Source organism: Sander vitreus, chromosome 1, assembly GCF_031162955.1.
Source record: "Sander vitreus isolate 19-12246 chromosome 1, sanVit1, whole genome shotgun sequence".
NCBI classification, from domain to species: Eukaryota; Metazoa; Chordata; class Actinopteri; order Perciformes; family Percidae; genus Sander; species Sander vitreus.
Genome location: NC_135855.1, coordinates 24339926 through 24364346, shown reverse-complemented (window position 1 = coordinate 24364346; position 24421 = coordinate 24339926). Strand labels below are relative to the sequence as shown.

The window sequence follows — 24421 nt, the reverse complement described above, 5'->3', positions numbered from 1 at the left end:
AATAATGCCAACCTTCGTGGGTGAAGCAGAAAATCCTTGAATGTGTATGGCCTTTCTGTATTAGGATTTTCTGTCTGAGAAAAAAATAAAAATAAAAAGGAAATGTTTAATTCTCCCAACATTTTTACAGCTGCGTGAATAAATCTGGCAGTGTACCATAACACAGTACATTCAAAGAGACTGGTGATGGTGACTGTGTACCATGAGGGCTATTTTGTTGGTGTTGTATTTATAATGAAACAACAGCAGGAGTGCAACATAAACATGACAGACTGTGTTTCCAAAACTATAGACAATGATGTGGAACAGACACCAGAGTAAAGGTGTGCATGTTTATTTTACATGGTGACATTGGTGAGATTGAGGTCAAGAGACTGTGCAGCTAAAGCTACAGTTAAAACAAAATACATTAAAACTTACATGAACTTAAACAACTCACAGACATTAATATAAAAAGAACAAGAGTTTCCTGCAACCAAGGACTCACCGGTATCTGATTTAAGGGGATGTCCACCTGTCCCAGAAAGTCATCACGTGTCTGACAGACAGAGAGAGAGAGAGAGAGAGAGAGAGAAAGAGAGAGAGAGAGAGACACATACACAGATATCAGGATCATGACAATATTATCACACACACACACACACAAACAGTGTCACACAGTCTTAGTGCGTTTCACTATCTTTGTGGGGGACCCGTCATTGACATAATGCATTCCCTAGCCCCTTACCCTAACCTTAACCATCACAACTAAATGCCTAACCTTAACCCTTACCCTCACCATAACCTAATTCTAACCCTCAAACAGCCCTTTAAAGTTGTGGGGTCCAGCATTTTGGCCCAACAAAGCTGTTCGGACCCCACAAGTATACTGTATTCCCGATTGTTGGACCCCATGAATATAGTTAAACAAGAACACACACACTCTATTTGACTTGAATTATATATTGAGTAAAAAAGTGTTAATTGGCCCACAGTGAATGGCTGCACTGTGCTATTGCTAGAGAGACTGGAACCAAAATAATGTAGCATTTGTAAACTGTCATTTCTTTGAATACTTGACACAATCACTGCATGCCTTTTTCACAGTCGTTACAGACTAAAAGGCAGAGGGCTGAAGGCAAACACACACTGTACTGAGGGAGTCAGCTTTGTGACCAAATTAACACCCGCTGCAGGTCAAACTGTCTAACAGCGGTATATAGTGTGTACGTGAACAAATATAGATGGAGGCCTCCTTCGTCCTGCCCTTGCATGTCTAATAGTGCATGCCAAGAAAAGCAAGTCCAGGTTAAAAGATACTTGCCACGTGCACACCAGCAATGACCCTGAAAACTTGTATGAATATCTCCTCTATATATGCAGTTTTAATTGTGGTGTTTTTTTTTACTTACTAGTTTGATGAGCACAGTTTTTACTAATGGTCTTGGAATGATTTTTAATTAGTATTTTATTTCTTAATCCATGCTGGGTTTCATGGTATATGTGGTATTTAACTTGAACTACATCATAGCAAATAAAAGGTAATTATTGGATATTTAATTTAAAAAAAAAGCCTAAAAAGTCACAAGTTAACAAGTAAAGACACACAAGTCTAATGCTGTGTTCCATTTAACTCAGAAGTCGGAGCTCGGAACAGGGAATGACGTCACACCCGAGTTGACCGCGTTCCAGTAACAAGTCAGACTATTTTATATAATTATTACATTTAACAGGGTGTAAAGAAGGGGGAAACAGGGGAAATCCGACTTAAGAACTACTACTGATGTTTAAGAACTTCTCCGTATTTAGTGGCATTAATGTTGGTTACATTTATTTACACACCACAGTATATTGTGTCTATCGTTCTATTTCGTATAGGCTTCGCCCTCTAAGCCACGCTATTGGGTTAGGGCGAAGCTGATGTAGTCAATGCCACCTGCGACCCAGAGCCCACAAGTGGAACATAAACCTCTCTCTCTCTCTCACTGACAGGAGACTGTATCAGATAAGCCGTTATCTTGATAATGGAGCCTGCCATGGTAATGCCTAGCTGGCTGTAAGGCCCAAGCCGTGAGTGCAGGGGTGTATGAATGGTGAGGGTAGTACATGATTGATATAATTATGGGACGCCCGTGTTCCTCCCAGTCACCCAGAGTGGGGGGGGGTCCCAAGGCAGCGGCACATATCATGATTGTAGGCGTGCATGGTAGAGACAAAATATATATAAGCGAGGCAAACTGAAGTGTGTAGCCCCGTGTTATCAGCTATGACATCCATGAGTCCATGTGTGTCAGCCTGATCCATGCTGCGCTGTGCTCTGAGAGCGGGCGTGCGCATGTCTTGTGTGTTGTTTACAGACATGGTCAGCAAGGAGCGCAGAGCGAGACGTGAGATTGTGACGCCCGGCCCATGGTAGGGCTCTGTCGAAAGGGCCGGTCACCGCCGTGAGAGGCGTGAGCGGTCACCGGGTCATTGTCTTCCTCGTCCCGCTGGCATGGCCGGTGGGAGAGGGATGACTGAGCGGCACCGTTCATAGTGAATGAGCATTCGCTCCCGCTGTCTGCATAGTGAGAGAGCTGTGGAGCTCCGCGTGCAGCGGTGGGCTGGTGTGCGCTTGTGTGGGGAAGGACTGTCATGTTGTCAGCGCACTGTTCAGTGGGAACAAGGGCTGCTAGGTTGACGGGTAGATGGGTGGGAGTGGCCCTTAAGGGCCATTGTCTTTCCAGCTCTCAACCGTATGGGGACAGACGTTCCCCGCGCCCCGACGCCGCTGTTTGTTGGGTGGCTCGGGGGGTGGGTTAGACCAGGTGGGGGCCGCCTTCATGGTCCCCCGGCTCCGTGAAGCCTGCCGGTCATGTGGAGCCGGCAGTCACTGCGGAGGGGGGCCAGGCGGAGGAGCGGAGCTCGAAGCCTGGGAAAACGCAGCCGCAGCAGAGGCTGTGGCGGGCTTCCTTTCATGACTGTTGTCATGGTGACGGCGCTGCTGTGGAGGAGCCGCCTTCCAAGAGCCGAGCATTCAAAATCGTTCCGCTCGGTGCAAATGGGATGTGACTGTCTGTAGGCGGGGCCCAAATAGTCCATCAGGAGCTATGTACAGGGCCGTGCAGAAGCTTGCGTCTGATGTCAGTGGGTAGCTGTGTCATGTGGAGCTAGATGTTTCGCTGGGCCACGGTCTGCCACACCATGACTCTGGACAACGCCACCGTGGATGCCATGGTCAGAGTGAGGATCGCGGTCATAGCTTTAGCCAATCTCCGTGGCTAGCTCCGGAGGAAGAGCTCCCGGAGTAATGGCCATGGCGGAGACGGCGGAGGCTAGCAAAGCTATATTGTTCTGTGCCGCGAGACCCTGGGCCGCACACTGGTGTGACCGGTCAGTGACCTGAGCACATACCTGATCCTGGGGCGAAGCAGGCGTAGGCTTCCGGTGGCCGAAAGAAGTGGCCTTCGGAAGCAGGATGGACGCCAGTCTCTGCTCCAGGGGGGGACCGAAGGGAAGCCCGCTTCTGTGTCGCATTGAACCCAGGTAAACGGAGCGTAGCGAAAGACGGGAGCCTTCAGTTTCCCGAGCTGGGAGAGCGCCTCTTCCACAAACAGCCGAAGCTCCATGAAGCGCAGCCAGAGTGGAGCTCGTGAGGAGGGCGGCTCCTGAGCATAAACATCCCCGCTCAAGAGGCCGCGAGCGGGGGCTGGAAGCTCAACCGGGAGCGCTATGCCTCTCTGGTCTGCCGCCTTTTTGATGATCTCCGGCAGATCCAAAAAGAGAGTCTTAGCGGTGGAGGGTGGAGGTGCCTGAGGCAGAGGGGAAGATCGCCGGCGCGGTGCCCTTGGCCATTCCGGAGATGGGCAGAGCCGCAATGGGAGGGCATCGACACCCCAGAAAAGCTTCCTCCGGCCAGTTAAGCTCTTTAGATGGCAGGCGGATGCAGAACTGGCAGGAGGCATCGGGGGTGAGAGCCTGACACTCCAGAAAAGCTTCCTCCGGCCAGTTAAGCTCTTTAGATGGCAGGCGGATGCAGAACTGGCAGGAGGCGCAAGCGGCGCCAAGGCAGGTCTCACAGCGGGGATGGAGGTCCGGCGGCAGGATGCAGCCGGTCCGGCAGGTGGGGATTTGCGGACGTAGTTGAAGCCCGAGCGGTACGCAAGGGCGGGAAAGAAAATCTTCACGACTGCGCATGCGCGAAGGGACAAACCCAATAGCGTGGCTTAGAGGGCAAAGCCTATACGAAATAGAACAGCGTTACAGGAGGCTGGCTGTAGCCTTGCGCGGGAATTCAGTTGTAGCAAGAAAAGGTAAACAGCAGTGTGCAGATCGGAGCGTAGTGTGTGAAGAGCGGAGGTGTTCACAAGGAAAGAAGCTTGGAGTAACGTAACTATTGAGCTAGAGCTAGCCTTCAGTAACGCTATTACTGTACAAGAAACAGGCATCATTTGGCCCGTTTCCATGTAGTTACATAGTCACTGATATGATCATAACTACTACAGTGCTCAATTTTGAGGGGGAAATAAACTTTTTTCGCCACAAAAATTCCGCTGCGAAAGCGTGAACTGTCCCCTGGAGGACATCCACCAGACCAGCGGGCGCCCGTGGATTGTTGTCGGCCGCAGCAGGCGGGGAGGAAGTAGAAGGATGCCGGTCTGGCCTGCTAGCATGGCTAAGGCAACTAACACACAGTTCGCCACTGCAGAGACTACTATTCACCAACGCCAGATGGATCGCACACAAAATGGATATATATGCTACAAATACACACAGAACTGCTGCTTGATGATTATTACCGAAGCCGGGCTGAACACACTCACTCATCCCAGACGGCAGCTAGCAGCTAACAGGGTAAGTGAATTTAAACAATGTCTGAGCTGAAAACGCATCTTGTTGTCATGTAAGGGCCCTGTTCATGTTGCACAGACATTTTAATTGCATTTTGTGTCTGTTAAAGAGGCACAAAGGCACTCTTTATGCCCCCAAAACTGCCGTTTTAGCTAAGTGGGAGCTCTCGGCATTAGCTGCAGCAACTCCATATTGCTAGCACCGATTCGGCTCATTTTTTTTGCCATCGACAGTACTCACATACTTATAGCGATCAAGATTAACGTAAAAATTGAATTCTCCTTTAAGGTCTCCTAATAGGGTATGTAACATTGGTTGGGTTGAAAATGTTTAGATGAGCTGCGCGCTGATTGGTTTGAGCAAACCACATACACATACATTGGAGGCGAGACAGCAAGTCTCATATTTCAGATACTGCAACGTTATACATTGTTTGTCTGCTATTTCGTTATTAAATTCACTTCTGAGACTTTTTTATGCGAGAAATCAACTATATAAAGCTCAAATATGGGCTGTTTTACGAAAATGTATGGCTAATTGCAAATTTGGTAAGACGTGTCGGACTTCAGGAGCTCCACACAGTCTGACGAGAAAGCGGCAGCCTGCTGGGCTCCATACCCAGGAGAAAGCATTTTAAAATACTGCACAATATTTATCCTACTAACAAATTTGTTTCAAGATTTGCGGCTGTGGATAATAAATGTGAATTTTGTAAGATTGAAGAAGAAACTATTATACATCTATTCTGGGAGTGTCGGTATTCTGTGGAGTTCTGGAAAAAAAATTTAAAATTATTTAAATATTCAAAAGAACCATGAAATTAAATTGGAAGCAAAATGTGTTATTCTTAATTACGATAACAAAAACAAAACAATACATAGAATTGTCAACTTATTAATTCTACTAGGGAAATTTCATATCCATAAAGCGAAATTTTCTAAATCTCGACCAGCTTTTACTCACTTCAGAATTGAATTTCAGAACTTTTTTGAGTCAATCCAAACTATTAATAATAAGAAAACTATTTATTTAGCTGATCTACTGCAAGAGTTTTTCAAGGAAATGTGATTATATAGCCTTCATTCCATTTCATATTGCCTTTGTATTATATTTTATGTTTTTTTTTTTATTTATTTATTTATTTTTCTAATTATGTATTAAATGCCCTTTTATATATAGCTCAATTTTATTATTATTATTATTATTATTTATTATTATATTTTTTATTTATTTTATTAAGTAAGGTTGTAATGTTCCCTGGTTGGAAATGATTATTTTTGTGTGTATGATGCCGAACTGTTCAAACTCTATACTACATGTTTGTAAAGTTTTGCAAATAAAAAAAAATAAAAAAAATTAAAAAAAATACCCAGGACAAAGACACCGTTTCTGGGTTACTGGACTACCGGGGCTCGGGGCTCCAGCTGACTGGCTGCCAGCTGCCGGCATAACTATAGTATATTTACAGTTTGAATTTCGTCACGGCATGTATATCACAGCTACCCTAAGGTCTTACAAAGCTTAGCTAACACTTTTGTCCGATTTCAATTTAAAGCATTTTTGTGAATTTCAGAGGTCTCGTTAGGAGGAGGCAAGCTAGCTCTCATTGATAGAGCTCCATCCAGCTCACTCGCGGACAAGAGGCGTTTAGTTCCCCGATCGTTTGTTTAAATAACTCAACACACACATATCCATTATAAGATTAACTGGAACCTGTGATAAGAGATTGCGGGCGTAACAAGCTCACTTACACACACCGGCCATTTAGCAGGAAGAGGGGAGCTGCAAACCCTGGAGCTCTGTCAGGGCAGCGGCGTTTGGCAGTCCAGTAACCCAGAAACGTCGGACAAAATTTGCAATTAGCCATCAATTTTCATAAAACGGCCCATATTGGACCTCTACATAGTTGATTTCTCGCATAAAAAGTCTCAGAAGTGAATTTAGTGATAAAATAGCAGATGAACAATGTGCACAATTTCTGAGATCTGCGCGACCTATTCAGAAGACTACCTGATCTCAGATCAGTGGTGTAGCCTATGTAAATGTTGGGGCGTGACAAAGGTAGAGACAGAGGCAGAGGCAGTTTCAAATTGTGAGATTTGCAGAGGAAAGGGATGTCAATGGGATTTTGAGGTTCTATGTATGTCCTATTTACCCACCAAACTGTCGTTATTCAACTATGATAAGGTAAAAATCGGCTTTGCATTCTATCACCCCTTTAAAACAAAGTTGAAGGACATTTCTGAACCACATTGTCCTGTCCCACAATAGGTCTGTGTGGGTAATCTCATTTTATGGCCTTGTTTCAAATTTTAATCAATACATTGAGTGCATCTTAGTGTCACACAGATCTACCTTCATCTTCATCTAAATTTCACTTTCACTCCACAGTATATTTGATCTTACACTTAAACCCAGAGCCTATGTAACAGGCACCCACTACTTATATGTATAAATATTTATCAATACACTTCCCTTCATAGCTTTTAATGATCTGCTCAGACGATGAGAAACTGAACCATACAAACAATGACAAACGTATTGGACAACTGATCAAATTAAAACTCAGTATTTCATAAGCAGCAATGCATAAACAATGAGTGAGACCAAGCTTAACAAAGAGGAAGTGTATGCTTTGGACACATGACAAGACTGCCCAAGATAAAAAAGACAGCCATAGATAAATGTCCTTTCAGAGCATCCCCTGAAGGTTCATGTGACACTAAATGCAACTCGGTTTAGCATGTGGCATTCAGCAGTGCTGACCACGTACTGTACGAGGTTGTGGCAAGCAGTTACAGACACGTTTGGGCATCTGTGGAGCAAGCTCCGTGATATCCAGCTTAGTTCTGCAACGACAAACTACTTTTAACAGGTGGACAGCAGCTTGTGAAACCTAAACTTTTGAAGAGCTACTCAGCGAACGTTATTGGAGCAGGCAAACAAAGTGTCTAATGATGAACCATCCTGATCAGGAATGTATACGTACACATCTGAGAAAAAAGAAAAATTCCATCAAATAGGTTGAAACAAGTTATATTTTGGCAAAGACACTCATTAAAAACTGCCAAAGCTGCAGAGACTATGTTTGATTGTCATGACAAAGTAAAGTTGAAGCTGTAAAATGAGGAAGCCCTTGTTTTCCACACATTAAAACCATTTCCTGTCACAGCAGGAGGCAGTAACACCAAGTCTGATGGCCTGTTCTGTTCATTTGTTTTGCTGATGAAAGTGTAAAGCAAAACATGTATTTGAACTCTTAAAAGGAAGGAAAATGTCATATTTTGCTTTCTATTTCTTTCCAGTTTTGACAGTTAAAGCCTAAGAGTTAAGCTTGGTGTTGCAGGGCTCTTTTCATAATGGGTGAGTTGCTTCTCTAAACCACATGTTATCACTTCTGAAGGAATCTAAAAGAGTTCTAGCTTGAACCAAAGGAATCTTAGAAAGAAAATCTAGGTTTCCTTGGCTTGAATCAGGCAATGCAACCTGCCAACACAAATACACATGCCTGTGGCAGCTGCACAAAACTAGTTGAGAGTTGAATCTGGACGGTCCATAATGACATGTAGGTCATGTTGAACTTGATAACCTAGAAAATTAAATTAGGGCCATTTATACTACATCTTGGTTCTTGCGGTTGTTCAAAATACAGCAGGAAAATTCAGAATTTCTGTTTTCATTTCATTCACATTCATAAAAATGTAATTTCCTCTGGCGTGATTAACAAAGGTTTGGTATGTCTTTTTCTTTTTCAACTTCCTTGTGTAATGTGGTCACTACTGCACTACTGGTTGTTCATTAACTAGTAAGTTGAGGTATACGAGGTTGAGAGAATTGCAGATAAAAACGGCAGAACTGAAATTTTCATAAAAACACCACACCCAGCTGCATCACAACTGACACATTCAACTATATACACACACAACTTTGTCTTTAATTGCTCTTGTTTAGTTAATTTCTTACTTCTACTATTGTACTGTTAGTTGTATATACCTCATTTTATTTATTCTACTATATCTTTTCTATTCACCTCTAGGGATCAATAAAGAATTATCTTATATAGTTTATCAGCTTTAACTTTGTTTCTGTTGCAGTATTTGTATGGATATTACAATAAGCCCATACAGGTCTAGGGATAGGTAGACTTAGTCAAATTTTCAATTGTTATAGCCGTTTATTTCCCCCTTTGTTTTTGTTTTTTTTAATAGTAGATGGATTAAACATTGTTTACTTTGTACAAAGCTCATTTAGCCATATTTAGTGAGGAAAATCACTATATATTTTTTTTAAACTTCAATTTCTGGGATAAGAGGAACTCTTAAGACTTATTTTCACATGTGCTTCCTAGTTATTTGAATTATGATATACTTATTGAATGTGAATCAGATTGTTGTGGGCAGACACAGTCAGGATGTAAACAGGTGAGTAGTATTTGATGTAGACTTTGAAGAGGGAGATGTGTGATGTAACACTTGACTATATACGCATGAAGGACCATGAACATCAAAGCTCAAGTGAAATGATATATACATGAAACTGGTATTTCACAGGCATTTTAAAGTGAGAATATAAAATCTAGATTTACAAAAGCAAATTTAGATCTTTAAAAGTAAAAGGACTGGATAATTAGGTAAAGAGGAGACCTTTTTACTTGTCAACCTGCTAAATGCAAGGGGAGAGGCTGACACCTGATACTTCACAAACACTGCCTGGCAGGGGGACCCATAGCAAAGGGAACGCACCAACCTTTTACTGGGAAAGGCTCCCTCTCCCATCCTGCCTGCATTACATTACCCCCACCACACACACACCCACACACCATGTCCACAGATGGCTGGCATGACTGTGCGCTGCTCTAGTATCATGCTGTTAAATTTGAATCCACGGGACTGGGCAGTGCTACAGACCACCAGACTATCTGGAGTCAGGGAGAATATTTCAGAGGCACTTTATTTATATCAGCAAGGGGCACTGCTTTTCCCACCACTAAAATTAGCCCGGGTAAATACTTAAGTCGATTACTCATAGCGCTAACAGAATAGTATAAATGGAGAACTACTCTGAAGTTGAGCATGTCTCCACATACGCCAACAAACGAACATACTCAAGATGAAAGATGGGCAACTTTTCCTTCTCATTCACCCTTTTCTTAGAAACCAATATGCAAATGGGTTTACTGTAATGTAACCGAATACCTCTGAATGTTTGTCCACATTGGGCTTGTTAATTGCATGACTTGGCTGTAGCGATCTTCTCAGTTACTGAATGCCACTCTAGCTTGTGGTAAGCCTAATGGCTGACCATGAGTAAACAGAGTTTTGAATGGCGAGCAGTAAAGGAGAGCACCATTATCACCACATATATATTCCATACTGAAAAATATCGAGTGTCAAAAACTATAAACTTTCCTTCAGCAACTATAAGACAAAGGTTTAGCATAAAGCCAGCATGCCAAAGTATTTGTTATTTGAAATATTCAGGACAGTCCAACTTTAATTTTACAATGTACATGAAAGCAGGAATAAAAGTAAAAGCAGTATGAAATCTACTTAAACCAACAACTCTATAGGCAACGCCACAGTGTTTCTTTGTAGGGCATTCATGTGTCATGTAAAGGCTTAATTGAAAGCTGTTTGCTTCTGAATACAAGTTTCAGGCTTTTCAGGTTGTTCCTGTTGCTCAGTGAGTATAAACTAGATCCAATGAACACTCACCTTGGTGTTTTGAACCGGGCTCTTTGGTGTGTTATTTCCTTTGTGGCTTGTGTTTACATCAGTAACAGAGCTCTGCAACTTAGCTGGGCAGCAAGGAGACAAATGAATGTGCACATGTGGAGAGTGAGGACTACTGAGTTTTGGATTTGAAACATGACATGAAATTCCAGTGTTAGCGTAGGGCACCTCCAGGGAAAAGCTCCTTTGTATGGCACGATGACAATGGTTTTTATCAGGCCTTTCCTGACCTTTTCCTGATGAACAGACCTTGTGGGCTTTTTCTGACAGTTTAGTTGAGGAGAACAAACAAGCAGAAGTACTACGATACAGTTTTTTGTGAGGGTCCTGTTCACCCTTGGGATGTGTGGCTGGGTTAGGAGCCTCAGGATATTCCACATTGACGGTAGCTGTGGTTGTAGCTCCCTTCCCGGACACCATTGGTCTCTGGTGGGCAAAGTGCAGCAGCACGCTGCTAGAGTGACGATTCGATCTGTCTAGAGTTGATGACAGTTCCCTTATTTTACTCCTGTCCTCCATTTTTCCTTTTGGTTCATCCTGTATAGGAATATTAAATTGCACCATGTGTTTGGTGTCCCTCAACTCAGATGAACAGCTTCCTTTTGGGAGACGACGGTCACTTGCTGCCGTGGTGGTGGACTCTCTGCAATTCACTTCCTCATCATCTTGTGAGAATTCACTGGCAGATGTCTGAAGAGATGACTGATAAGACCCCCTGGCTGGTGGGAGAGCAGGTAGAGCCACTGGACTGACTGGGGAAGCAGGTGGGGTGCTGCAGGGGCTCTTTGGAAATATAACCAAGGAGGAGCACCGTCTCAGCGGGACTTTGGACTTGCGGCTGAGTAGACTCCTCTCCTGGGTGGTCCTGTGCTTTTCTGAAGCCTCTGGCTCAAAGATGCTGTTGCTGCTACAGTACCCGGCATCGCTGGCCATGCTGCTGCTGCACGAGCTTCCGTCAGAGCCACTGCCTGCTCCTCCTTCACTGGCCCCCGGGTCTCCATCTTCTATATTGCCATTAAGCTCTCCAGTGAGCTTTCCACAGGGCTGCAGCGAGATCTGCAGAATGCTCTTTTTATTAAATCCTCCAGTGTTAACCCTGGGTATGAATACTGAAGAGTAGCGCTGTAAATTAGCATAGTTCGGTGACAAAGGAGTCACCTTCAAGTGTACAGAACTGTGCGCCAGACTCTCTGCGGGGCTACGAGCTGACACACTGACTCCACTCTGCTCACCATGGCTGCTGAGGCTTTCTGACAGAGGGTCCGTGTTGCTTCTCCTTGACGCAAAATGCAAGCGTAGCCGACGTGCCATTCGTTTAACTCTCTAATCCCTGCAGCATCGGTGAGAGCTGCATGATCAAACTTGCTGGTAGGAAAAAAAGGAAAGCAAAGCAACTGCTCCGAGCTCTGCTCTGTGATCACAATCATTAGCGGCTGTACATTGCCAAAATAGCTCTGTTGACAACCTACATTCCTCTCCAGGCTGATCTCAGCTTTTAGTCAGAGGAGGTCAGTGGTTCTGTTTGGAGACATGACCCAAACATACGACCTTTGAAACAAGAGGAATCCTTAAGGGTTAGCCCATTTTAGGCAGCTTAAACCCTGTACAGAGAATGAAGTTACACTAAAACTTAAAAAGGACAGAGCTTCTACTACTGACCTGCTTTATAACCTTAGCTTAGCTGCTAGTTAACCGAAACCTCCTGAGTTCAAGCCAGACTAATGTCTAACACCTCGTGTCTGTTCCAGCAGCCTCACTCCAGTTCACCCTTTGGAGAAAACAACAACAACATGGTAGCCCTCTACCTTACATCTTAGACTGAAGCTCTGGTAAACTGTTACATCTGCCTCAGGCCACTCACTCAAGACTCCACTTCCTGCTGCAGCTATGCTTCTAATGTTTCTGCTGCTCTGTGCCTCCAGAAATATTTTTACCATCTGCTATTGAATTACAGGAAATCAAAAGGGAATGACTTTCAACATAATTCTGTATCAAAATGAGGACTGCGTTGTAAAATCCCATAGCACACAAAAAAAAACACCACAGCCTGTGAAAATATGCAGGGAAGTTTTTGCAAAGTAAAGAAATATTTCAGAAAATTTGTGTTTTGCTTACAAAGGAACAGATGTGTTAAGGAATGACAAAGTAATTAGCGACATATTATCTGTCTGCCTACAGAAAACACATAGAAGATGAGAGCAAGATCCGACAGTGACATGAACGGTTATATGATACTTCATGTAACAGGCAGTGCTGGTCTGATTTCCTCTCGTGGCTGTTGACAGTCCTATTTATTAATGGCAGCCTATTGTGAGTCAGGCTGGCCTATGTCATGGCATTTCTCTGCATCCAAATCATTATTAGTATTAGATGTAATAGTAGAAGACAGCCAGGATAAAGACATGATTCACCAGAGGACACTTCCCTGCTGCAGCTGTCTATTTTTTTAACCACACCTTGTGATTGGCTATGAATCACTCATCTGGCCAAAAACAGATTTAATTGATGGTGGTGCTTAGGCCATAAGATAAGATTGGTGACACATGCTACACTATTTATGCAAAGTCATACGGTATGGTGTAATAGGCCCATAATAAAGCAAAGCCACCTGTAATATACACATTGAATGTGACACCATAAATAGGGTTCATACGCATTGTAATACTTTTCCATGACTTTTTGGCAAATTTCCATGACTATGTATTCCTGAAAATGTCAGTTGACATTATACAATAAGAATAAAAATCTGTGTTAAAGTTTACCCTCAGAGGTTTAACAATAAAATGAATTACAATTTATATGGTTCATAGTGGGATTCGTAATATTGCGCCCCGAATAGACGACGTGAAATACATTTATTAATCACATATTATCATGCTGTGTTAAAAAAGAAATTCCATGACTTTTCTAAAACTTTCTGGGTCTTTTTATGTTTCCAAAACCTTTCCAGGCCTGGAATTTGCATTTTTTTTTCAAATTGACCCTTCGCTATGCCACGCCCGAAAACTGCCACAGGTCAATCGTGGCTTAGCAACCATAACTAGGCGCGGGAGGTCTGTCAAGCTTTCGAGCGAGGGAAACGCCGTACGCCGAAGCATTGTGCAAATCCGATACCGGGTATCCTAAAGGTTTGGACGGGGTGGTGGAATTTTTCCCTTCCCGAAACCTAAAACCCAAAGGGGAGAAAGGCCGGGCGTGGATCAAGCAGTGTGGGAGGCTGCATTCACAACTAGCTAAATGTCGACAGTATTAACAAAAACACATACGTTTGCTCCAAGGCAAGAACACGCTAATGTTAGCTAACTCAGCACAGCATTGCTTGTAAATAATGACAGTTCTTTGTTCATAATGCATATATTTGAACGTAAAATAAAGACAATTCCGGCGCAAAACGAACCTAGGGGTTAAATAACAGATGTGTACCCACTCTGTCGCTCTCTGGGACATGTTTTCAAGCTAGCGCGGACCGCTGATTAGCTTACAACGCTAGTATTCGGGGCACAGGGAAAGTAAAAACAAATCGCTATTTATACCACTAAAAAGGCTCAAAATAACACCAAACTTCAACGGTAGCATAATGAGGGTCCCTAAATGTTATGTTATATATGTTAATATTATGTCATTGATATATCCCTCGAATGCATACTGCAGTCCCTTTTGTTTTGCTCTCTCAGATATTTCACCTGACCTGCCAAAAATTACTAATTATCTTCTTGGGAATGTCTGACACCGGTGCATACATACTATAATGGACGTGCCGGGCACGAAAGCTTGACAGGCGTAGCAACAGTAACTAAGGAGGGCGGGGCTTAGCGAAGGGTCAATTCCATAACTTTTCCAGGTTTTTTCAAAATGTATGAACCCTGCATAAAACCATTGTGACCAAAAGAAACACTGAAGGACAAGCTATATTTAAAAAACTCTTTAGAAAACCTGTTTGAGTGGCATTAAACACATTGTGTCAGTGGCGTGTGTGTGCGTGTGTGTGTGTGTGTGTGTGTGTGTGTGTGTGTGTGTGTGTGTGTGTGTGTGTGTGTGTGTGTGTGTGTGTGGAGTAGAGTAAAGGCTGGAAATGAGAGACAGAGGATGGCTCTGTCAATCAGCAGATGCAGCTGTAATGAGTTAGGCTAACGAATAACATCACAGTCTACAACCCCCCTCACCAGCACCAGGACAGGTCTGGACCAGTTTTTTTGGTATTCATTCTGACAACAATGTGTTTGGTCTTGGAAAGTATGCTTGCTGCTCTTCTTTTTAGCTTTCTGTAAACACTTCTTCCTAAATCTGTTTCTGCAGTTGGTTGCACAACAGCTCTTTAGCATTTTATCAGTGTTTTCCATGTGAATTCATGATGGCCATTCATTCACGGGGGGAGTAACCATGGCAACTTCTGCATACGGTGATGTCATGTGCATACCCTCTATTCATGCGGTCTCTGGAAGTGAGACAGAACCTGCTACACAGACATCTCCAAGGCAGAGTGTGATGGAGGAGCAGGAAGGAAACTTTAGAAAGTATCTTATTTAGATGTTGATGTGTCTGATTCTGTCATCCATTGTGTGTGGCTACAGGAAGGACAACACTGTTGGTAGATCATGGGGTCTCTTGTGGTGTCGCCTGGAGCACTCCTTCACTAAACAGTTTAACCTGCTCAGCAAGCCACAGAAGATCTGAACCCAGCATAAATTAAATGTACATATTTACTTCAAGCATTTACGAAATAACCGATCAGAAGCTGCAATGTTCATCACACAGTGTGTACTACGAGTGTAATGTTGCGTTATTTGAGACTTTCATGGCAATCCACCAATTAGATTTATGGCATGTGTTTTGTGAATAATAATGGTGAAAGGTCAAACTGTGGCTCACAAACATTAGTATTTATCATTGATCAATAATCATACAAAAAACAGACCAATCAGACCCAGTTTCATTCTCAGACTCTGCTGCTAGCAAGACAAAAAAGTTTATGCAAACGTTTCCTGCATTTCCTGCCTATTCCTCTAATTGTCAGAGCAGCAGTGACACACATGTACACAGAAACACATTTACAATGCTGACACACCCTTCAAACTCTTACAAAATCTACCAGGGACATGACAAGGCAGCTTTGAGTCAGTCATGGTCAGGTTTGATGGATACAATGACACATTCTAGAAAACATTTAGCCAAACTACAAAAAAACAAAACTAAGAGTAAAGAAGGCGCTATGTTTATGTGGACAACATGTGCACGTGTATGTTTTTACTTATTCTTTATGTGACCTGTTGAGGGACTGTAGATGAAAATCTAAGCCAAATCTTGTGCAAAACACCAAACTGCAGCAACTGTTCTATGTTGTACAAGCTCCTTTACGAACAACCAACAAGAATACAGAATTATAAACAAAAAGAAAGGAGTAGGAGAACACAGAAAACAAATGATTAACTTTTCACAGCACAGCATTGTTCGTTCTGAACCTCTCACTGAAATGTGACATGTTGTGCATGGTGGCAAGTGCTCAGAAATAGCTATCTGACACATGTCTGTGCACTGACAGTGCTGTTTCTTGTTATATTCACAGAGCAGACTCAACCAAACCGGTTGATGAAGCAGCAGGGAGAACCGGGCACCTAAAGATATGTCCAAACTCATTTGAATGGCAACTCAGTAAGAAAACTGCAAGATATATTCAAGAAAATATTACTCTCTCTCTACTAAACACACCAAACTTCTTTTTCGCTACAGAACAGTGTGGAAAATAGCTTAAAGGGGAATTACAGTGGGGGGAAATGCAAATACCAAGCTACTGTAGCTTAAATAAAACAAGTTTCCAAAAATGTTTTATGTATGGCTTTATATAATGTGTGGCCATGCAGCCACAAATAAAAAAATAAAAAAAAGACTGTTGATTGACTTGTTTAAGGGTAGGGTGCACTAGCTACTGAATGTGTTACTTTCCTAATACTGTATTCTATGGAAAGCTCTAATAAAATTGTTCCAAATGAGTAAATTGTGGTTTGCTCAGCTGACAATCCTGAGACGTTACCTGAAAGATGACAATGTAATGTATTCACTACGTGTCATCATACACATTCAATATGCAGGTGTAGGTGAAGTCAGGGGACATTTAGTGACCGTTCATGTTGGCTAACTGCTTTACTGTGTTTATATAACAGACAGAGCCTGACCTCAGAGGCTGTTCAGGTGTCCTAGACCTGCTGTGCATCAGACCAGCATGAAACTGGGTCAGCAGCTCGACTGAGATCACGCTACAATCTGGCATTCTGGCACCCAAAAGGTTTAACATTGCTGCGCACTAACTGTGTAATCAATAAGAGAACACAGTGATCAATATTCACTGCAGTCTAGGGATAGACCGATTATCGGCCCTAGCCGATTACCGGACCAACTTTTGGCAGTTTGCAGATCATCTGTATTAGCGTTTTATTTGCCTGATAACCAATAAATACCGTTAATTAATTAAACAGTGAGCTACTTTGGCTCCACTACAGCTCTGTGTCTGTCCCTCTATTTCGGTTTCACTCACTATCCGACTATCTTTTACTGTGTGTGTATATATATATATATATATATATATATATATATATATATATATATATATATATATATATATATATATATAAAAAATACATCTGGATTAATCTGCGTTATTTTTTTTAACGCGTTATTTTTTCTCAGATAGGGCTGTCAAAATAATGCATTAATTTCGATTAATTAATCTGAGAAAAAATAACGCGTTAAAAAAAATAGCGCAGATTAATCCATTCCATATTGACGTTTGACCCAGAGCTATATATATATATATATATATATATATATATATATATATATATATATATATATATATATATATATATATAGCTATATATATATATATATATATATATATATACACACAAAGTTTTGTGTTGGAGTTTGTAACATTCCAAAATCTTAATTCTGACTTAGAGATTTTCATTTTCACTGTAAATGCATATCGGTTCTAAATATCGGTTATCGGATTCATTAACTACTAACAATCGGTATCGGCCCTAAAAAAATAGCATTTGTCGATCCCTATTGCAGTCTCCTATCTCAAATCTACCATCACACAACAACCCACACCTCAGTTCTTATGAGTTGCTGCAACACAAGAACCCTAAACATTTGTGTCATAACAAGTTTTTTTTGACATTTTTTTTTTTATTTATTCAGGGAAGGTTCACTGTGAGTTCACATTCACACAGTTACACATTCATACCTGGAAGCTGCCCAGTACAACCACAGTCTGATCTGCTGGTCACTGAGCAGCTCCACTGGAGCGGTTGGAGGTTAAGGGGCCTTGCTCAAGGGCAACTCAGTGGTGGTAATGAGGGAGGGACAAGCACTGCTCGTTCACTTTCCCCACCCAGATTTGATCCTGTCGGTCTGGGGATTGAACTGACGACCTCCTGGTCACAAGCTCGCTTCTCAGTATCTATCTTCTAAGTATCACTACCCGTAATATCGCCATCATCTACATGATATTCAACACTCAACCTGATATTCAACTCTTTTCAATCTCTATCCACACTTGTAAACAGGCTTTTTGCCGTTTTGCCCATATTATCAGCTCTGAATAATAGGAGATCCAAGAACATTACACATGTCCTGGCAATAATGCAATAAGGGCGGCTGTATCAGGCTGACAAACTAAAGTTAACCTTGCACTGACAGAGGATCCCCTTATCCTCAGAATATGACACATTGCCTTGTTTGGCATTCAGAGTGATTTGTGGTATACACACAGTAGGTAATGAGAAAACAATGACGTTTTTATATCAAAATATGTTTTAAACTAATCTATCAATCTATCAGTGAGACTTTTTTCCTGGCTTGAACAATTTTGGGCTGTGTCCAATATGCTGCGTGTGTAACTATCAATTAAGATGTGTCCCTCTATAGAAGAGTAGCTCTTAAAATTGATTTCTAATACTTTCTGTTCACTATCAAAGATTTGTTCAGAAGTCTACAGAGTCAGGAGCTCTGTCAATGTGAAGCCTTTCCAGGGCTTTTAAGCACAATACAGTATACCTAACAAAACTCCCCGCTGTACGGACTCGCTGTCCCCGCTGTGTAGTCTGTGCTCAAAGTATAAAAGTGATGTGCACTAAAAATGAGCTTTGGTGGAAGGTCACAACGTACATTTTGTTTTGTCAGAAAACAGATGTGAACACTATTTGTAGGTGAACTAGAGCTGCAACAAATAGTCAATTTATTAATAAGTCGATCAATAGAAAATCCATTGTCAACTATTTTGGTAATAGATTAATCGTTTCAGTAATAAAAAATTAAAAAAACATTCCCTTGTTCTAACTGCAAATGTGAGGATTTGCAGCTTTTTTTGTCTTATGCAATAGTAAATCTGAATATATTTGGGTTTTACATTGTGGGTCAGAGAAAAGCAAAAATGTAAAGACATCTTCTTGGGCGTACAGGCATTTCTTACTATTTTCTGACATATAGACCCAACAATTAATCAAGAAAATAATCAGTAGGCAGATTAATAGATAAGGAAAATTATCATTGGTTGCAGCCCTAAAGTGATCCAAGCCTTCCACACTTGGAATCCACATGCTTTTAGTGAACATCAAGATGTAATTAAATACTTTGTAGAAAAAAAAACAGAAATAGAGCAATTCAAACACTACAACCAAAGATTTTTAGTATATCAAAATTACACAGAGAAAGGTTGACCATAAATAAATAACTTACCAGGCGGTTCTCATCAAATACCTCCAACAGCAGACGATGCCTGCTGGGATCAACCTGAAACATAATGACTGGAAAGTCAGAGCGCTGAAATACTGCGTTCAACAATGAGCCATGGTCAACAAAGCCAACAGCACGACTTTTAGCATTTTATGGTTAAATATGATGAAATATACAGTAAATGAATCCAGTTTCCTGTTATAAAATGCCCCAAATGATCCCCTGGCACATACATGAGTGTAAATATTCCCACAACATACGTACATAGGTGCATTTAAAATGTTTAATGTTGATTTATTTTAAGTTTCACTTACTCTGAAAAAGAATTCTTCATTCCATTTTGGGTCCAGTGTCTTCATGTAACATGGGATGGAAAGTAAAATAAAAATAAAATAGGAGTCCACAAATAAAACAAGTGTAAGTGCAAATGTAGGTGTTCACTTGCTCACCTTTTTCTTTGTTTTGGTCTGAAGACTTGTGATTTCTCCATTGATAGGGTCATAGAGGGACAGTCTTGTATATGGATCGCTGCAGGACAAAGAGAGACACATTAGGTTCAAGTCTGGTGTAGACATCCATCTTTAAAGATTTAAACAGTTATGATCTGCAGTCTACCACCTCAAGCTCAGATCTAGAGGGAATTAATATGGAAAAATACTTTAAGGTTCTTTATAACCTCCAAAATATATAAAATGGTCAGTGCTGGAGACTGTGTGGCGATATGTCTGCTGGTCATTTTAAAGATTTTTGGGAGTGTCCTCATATTTCTTCTTACTGGCTCGAGGAGATAACAAAGATCAGGTCAATAGTTGGCAAATAGCTTGATTTCAGTTTCAGTGTTATGTATTTAGGAAACATACCAACAGGACTAAAAAGGCAGAAAGATAGATATTTATGAGATATAGATATAGACAGATATTTATTACAAATACTACTAGCAGGTAGTAAGAAAGCAATAACCAAGAAATGGCTGCAAAAATAGTCTCTTCAGTCCCTGAATGGATAGAAATAGTTCAAGAAATTTATATTATGGAATGATTGAGACTCGTCACTGAAAAGTGTGAAAAGTACTGGAAAATAATGAAAATCTTATTTGAAAAGAAAGGATATTTATTTAATTTGAAGAACTTTGTTTTTCTGTACTAGGGTTAATGGAATGGACTTTATCCTATGATTGAGTGGAAGACCCCCCCCCCCTCTACAATACACAGGCTTTGCATGAATCAAAGTCATAGATCATAAGGAGCTTTATGATTTGAAATGACAATCATGGACACAAAAGGACCCCACAGACCTTGATACTACAAATTGAACCTGGTTTCCTTTCATTTCTTGTTTTTCATGAGGTCAAAACACCCACGATGACCCTGTCTGATGTCCCCCGTTTGGTCTGTTTTTGTCTGTTCTGTTATTGTCAAAATAACAATAAAAAATAAAGTTTAGACAGTTATGATCTACTTTTTGCTCTTCATGTATTAGTGGTTTGTGGGGTTCTGCTGCCGAGTCTGTACTTTAATTTCTAAAAGAGGCAAAACACTTGACCGTACATCGTCTGATCAGTTCAGGTGCTGCATTCAGACCTGAGAAACATTAACATAATGGTTCCAGTTCAGTTATGCTGAACGCAAGATTGACTGTAATTGTTATTTTATGATGGTTTGATACACTGTGACGTGCATTTAAACCACATCAATCAATCACATTATCCATTGCCCAATCTTTATGCCACTTTAGGCTTGCAGCAATGTTGTGCCATTAGCAGGGTTTCCCGCAGCACTTTACAGTTAAGGCGGCCGCCTAAGCAACACACGCCTGCCGCCTTAACTTAAAAAAAAAGTGAATGATCTAAATCTAATGAAGCAGAAACGCTTAATGTCAGATAATGTCCAATAATAATTGGACTTTGGGTTAGATTTTTTTGACAGTTTTCAGTGGTTATGAGGAGCAATATGAGAGAGACTGTTGCCCGGTCTTTGAGACACAGCCATTGTCTGTTTTTTTCATCATTACACGCTATTACGGTTAGTTAGCGTAGTTAAACACTACACACAGTGAAATTACGTGTCCTGTTTTTATTTCACGCATACTATCTGCTTTGAGTGAGTGAAGCTATGGGCTGAGCTATTATCTCAGAGCTGTTTGTTTTGGAGAAGAGTTGTCAGGCGAAGTGGAAGAGAGCGTGTTACGGAGGATAATGGGAGCCATGCGAGTAACACTGTTATAGCATATGTTTTTTAAATTGTTTTTGAAACTATTTAAACTGTGTGTCGGCAAACCCCACCCTACCACCTTAACTAACAAATTTTCTGCGGGAAACCCTGCATTAGTAATATATTAAGTGACTGGTGTTACATTAGAGTGATGCTAATACAGCAATTTGGGTTATAACATTAACTATTAAAAATACAGTTGACATAAAGGCATAAAATCCACATTTCATAAACTCTGGATAGATGTTATTGTCAGATTGCATTTGCACAAACTGATTCATTCAAACAGATGGCTTTGGCATACGTGTGAGGTTTGGTCATGGAAAAGAAAACTGTAGTTACCTTCCTGTCACTCTAGACAATGGATCAGAGGATGCAATTTTAGCAAGTTGTGATTGTCCAGCTTTACTGAAAATAATTAGGAAACTGACAGGAAATGGCCCTGACACATGCACAGGAAGATGATGACTTCAATTTTACAGAAAATTGTCATCAACAATTTTGAATGTATTAATTATGTGAGGGTTATAATGTGAGGATTTGTTGCCTTTCTCTTTAATATATCATTGTAAATTAATATATTTGGGCTTTGGGTCAAACAAAACAAGCTATTTTAAGCTGCATCTTGGGATCTGCAAAATTGTGACAGTTTTCACAATTTTATGACATATTGTAAACGATTAATCAATGAATTGAGAAATAATCAATTTTATATTGATGAAGCAAAAATAATTACTCATTTAGTGATACATTTGATGTGTCTGGCTTCTAAATTGTGAGGATGTGATGCTTTTGTGTCTTGTGCGATAGTAAACTGACTATCTTTGGGTTTAGGACTGCTTATTCGAAAAGAAAACAATATATTTGATGATATCAGAATTGTTTAATGGAGAAAATGAACGGAAGGTTAATCATTAATCAAACTAATAGTTAGTTTCAGCCCTACTCATATTCATAAGTTATACAGCACTTAATAGATAGTAAGTGTTAACTATCTACAGCTTACCTGGCTCCCAGTATATCTTTTTTGGCCAGCCCAATTCCAGCAACGACTTTCACTTTAAGGACTCTGTTTTCTTCCTACAAAACAAACCACAAACCAAAACACATAAGGACATTCAAAGAGGTAGATAACAAGATCAAATAAAAAACTAAAATCTTGACTAGAAACTGGACTAAACCTAAAAAACTAGGACCAGTGCCTGTTAAATTCTGTACATGGTTAATGCAAGTCCAGTAGATACTGAATATTATCTTAACTAGACAGGTACAGTTATGCTATATAGGCCTACAGGTCCCGTTAATGCTATAGAAATCAATAGCAAGGTACTGGATCATTATAATAGTAACAAAAGTCATTTTATTATGAATCCCTATCACATGCATGCAGTGCACACACCCCGAGAACAATCATGGTTTTAGGCGATGATGTAACATCCTGACAATACAGGCACTGCTGTACATTTCCCATCATAACCCACAACCCTTACGTATGCTTTCACGGGGAAGTTAGTGAATCGTCATGAGATTTTGCAATCATCACACGCATGGCGAAAATGACAGAACTATAGGGCCCTGACATTGTTACATGAAGTGAAAGCTCTGACAACATGATTTTTTAGCAAGATAATTCAGAGTTTGGTCGATGTCAGTGTAGCGCGCTGCGTTTGTTTGTTTGTTTGTTTGTTTGTTTGTTTGTTTGTTTGTTTGTGTGTGTGTGTGTGTGTGTGTGTGTGTGTGTGTGTGTGTGGGTGGACGGGAAACAGAGAGGCGATAAGGAGCCTGTTGTGTTTCCTGGCTAAGTCTCTAAATTTGGATAGCATTAGCTCAGAAGTAGAGCTGATCAATTACATCGATTTTCAAGCAATAAGTAACACATTTTAGCTACCACAAAACTCATTATATCGCAAGTTAGCCAGCTTGTGTTACTTAGCTTGCTAATAAACTCCCACTGTTTAGTTAGTAAGCTTACAGTTAGCGTTAACTAGCTAACGACGTGATCACATGAATGCTAGTAAATGTGATAGGAGCGTTAGTTTACCTCATCTGTCTGAAGTCCTCGGATCTGTGGAGAAAGTGCAGCCATAATATCCTCGCCCTTCTTCCTCCCAGAGAGCGACAATAAGAAGAACCAAGAAGAACCAAGAAGAAGAAGACAATGGTCCGGTGGTTCAACAGTAGTGGTGTTTAGTTATTACTCCGCCTTTTTTATGCCCTCTGTCAGGTGTTTACGATGGTAGATACCGTGTACCTGACGGTTAGCTGTGACATCGTCGTCACTCTATATCCATCCTCCTCTTTTTCGTCCTCTTCCTCCTCCTCCTCTTCTTGTTTCCTTTCTTCTTCCTGTCACTGTTAAAGCATGGGAAAACCCAGAACACTGGAAGGGCAACTGAACGCATCATCAATCTTTCACTGAATATATGTGAGATATATTGAGAGGTGAAATAAGTAACGTTATTCAGATAATTTTACTTAAAGTACTACACAGTGTAAAAACAAACAAGCTCCATTTTAAGTAAAAGCGGTGCATTCAATGTTACTTAACTAAAAGTAATTAAGTTCCAATTTCTGTCTAACTTTACCGAAGTCAAAAAGCAGTGGTGGAATGAAACTAGTAACGTTACATTTACTCAAGTACTGTACTTAAGTATTTGACGTAGGATACTTGTAGCAATTGTAGAATTTACTGAAATGAAACAGAAAGCAAGCCTGGAAGTTAGGAAACCTGACTTCTTAGGCCGGAAGCCATTTTTAGGGTTCAATATCTTCAGACATAGCCTAACTCCTAGAGCCATTACGTTTGGTAGGAACACAGATACAACGATGTACAACAGATCAAAAATATAGAAAGGCAAAAGCAAATGTCATATATTTAGTTACTGGCCCTTGAAAATAGAAAAAAGGGAACCCAGGCAGTCCGCCAAAGTATATGAA

The 24421-nt window shown here is 41.0% G+C and overlaps 1 protein-coding gene across 4 annotated transcripts in view; it reads right to left on the bottom strand.

The window, feature by feature from the left end:
• Positions 1 to 23825, bottom strand: part of nedd4a (NEDD4 E3 ubiquitin protein ligase a) — a 38436-nt gene extending 14611 nt beyond the window's left edge. For 2 of the 4 annotated variants that reach the window (XM_078249338.1, XM_078249347.1), the window contains exons 1-7: positions 23526 to 23825; positions 22491 to 22564; positions 19724 to 19802; positions 19589 to 19627; positions 19278 to 19331; positions 488 to 538; positions 13 to 74 (exon numbers count right to left, since the gene is read on the bottom strand). In XM_078249338.1, coding sequence (XP_078105464.1) covers positions 13 to 74; positions 488 to 538; positions 19278 to 19331; positions 19589 to 19627; positions 19724 to 19802; positions 22491 to 22564; positions 23526 to 23570 — 404 coding nt within the window. In that variant the 5' untranslated portion in view covers positions 23571 to 23825. Of the gene's footprint in view, positions 1 to 12; positions 75 to 487; positions 539 to 10523; positions 11868 to 19277; positions 19332 to 19588; positions 19628 to 19723; positions 19803 to 22490; positions 22565 to 23525 lie in introns of those variants that run through there. The other 2 variants (XM_078249320.1, XM_078249329.1) reach the window with 1 other exon arrangement.
• Between the last annotated feature and the right edge of the window lie 596 nt (positions 23826 to 24421).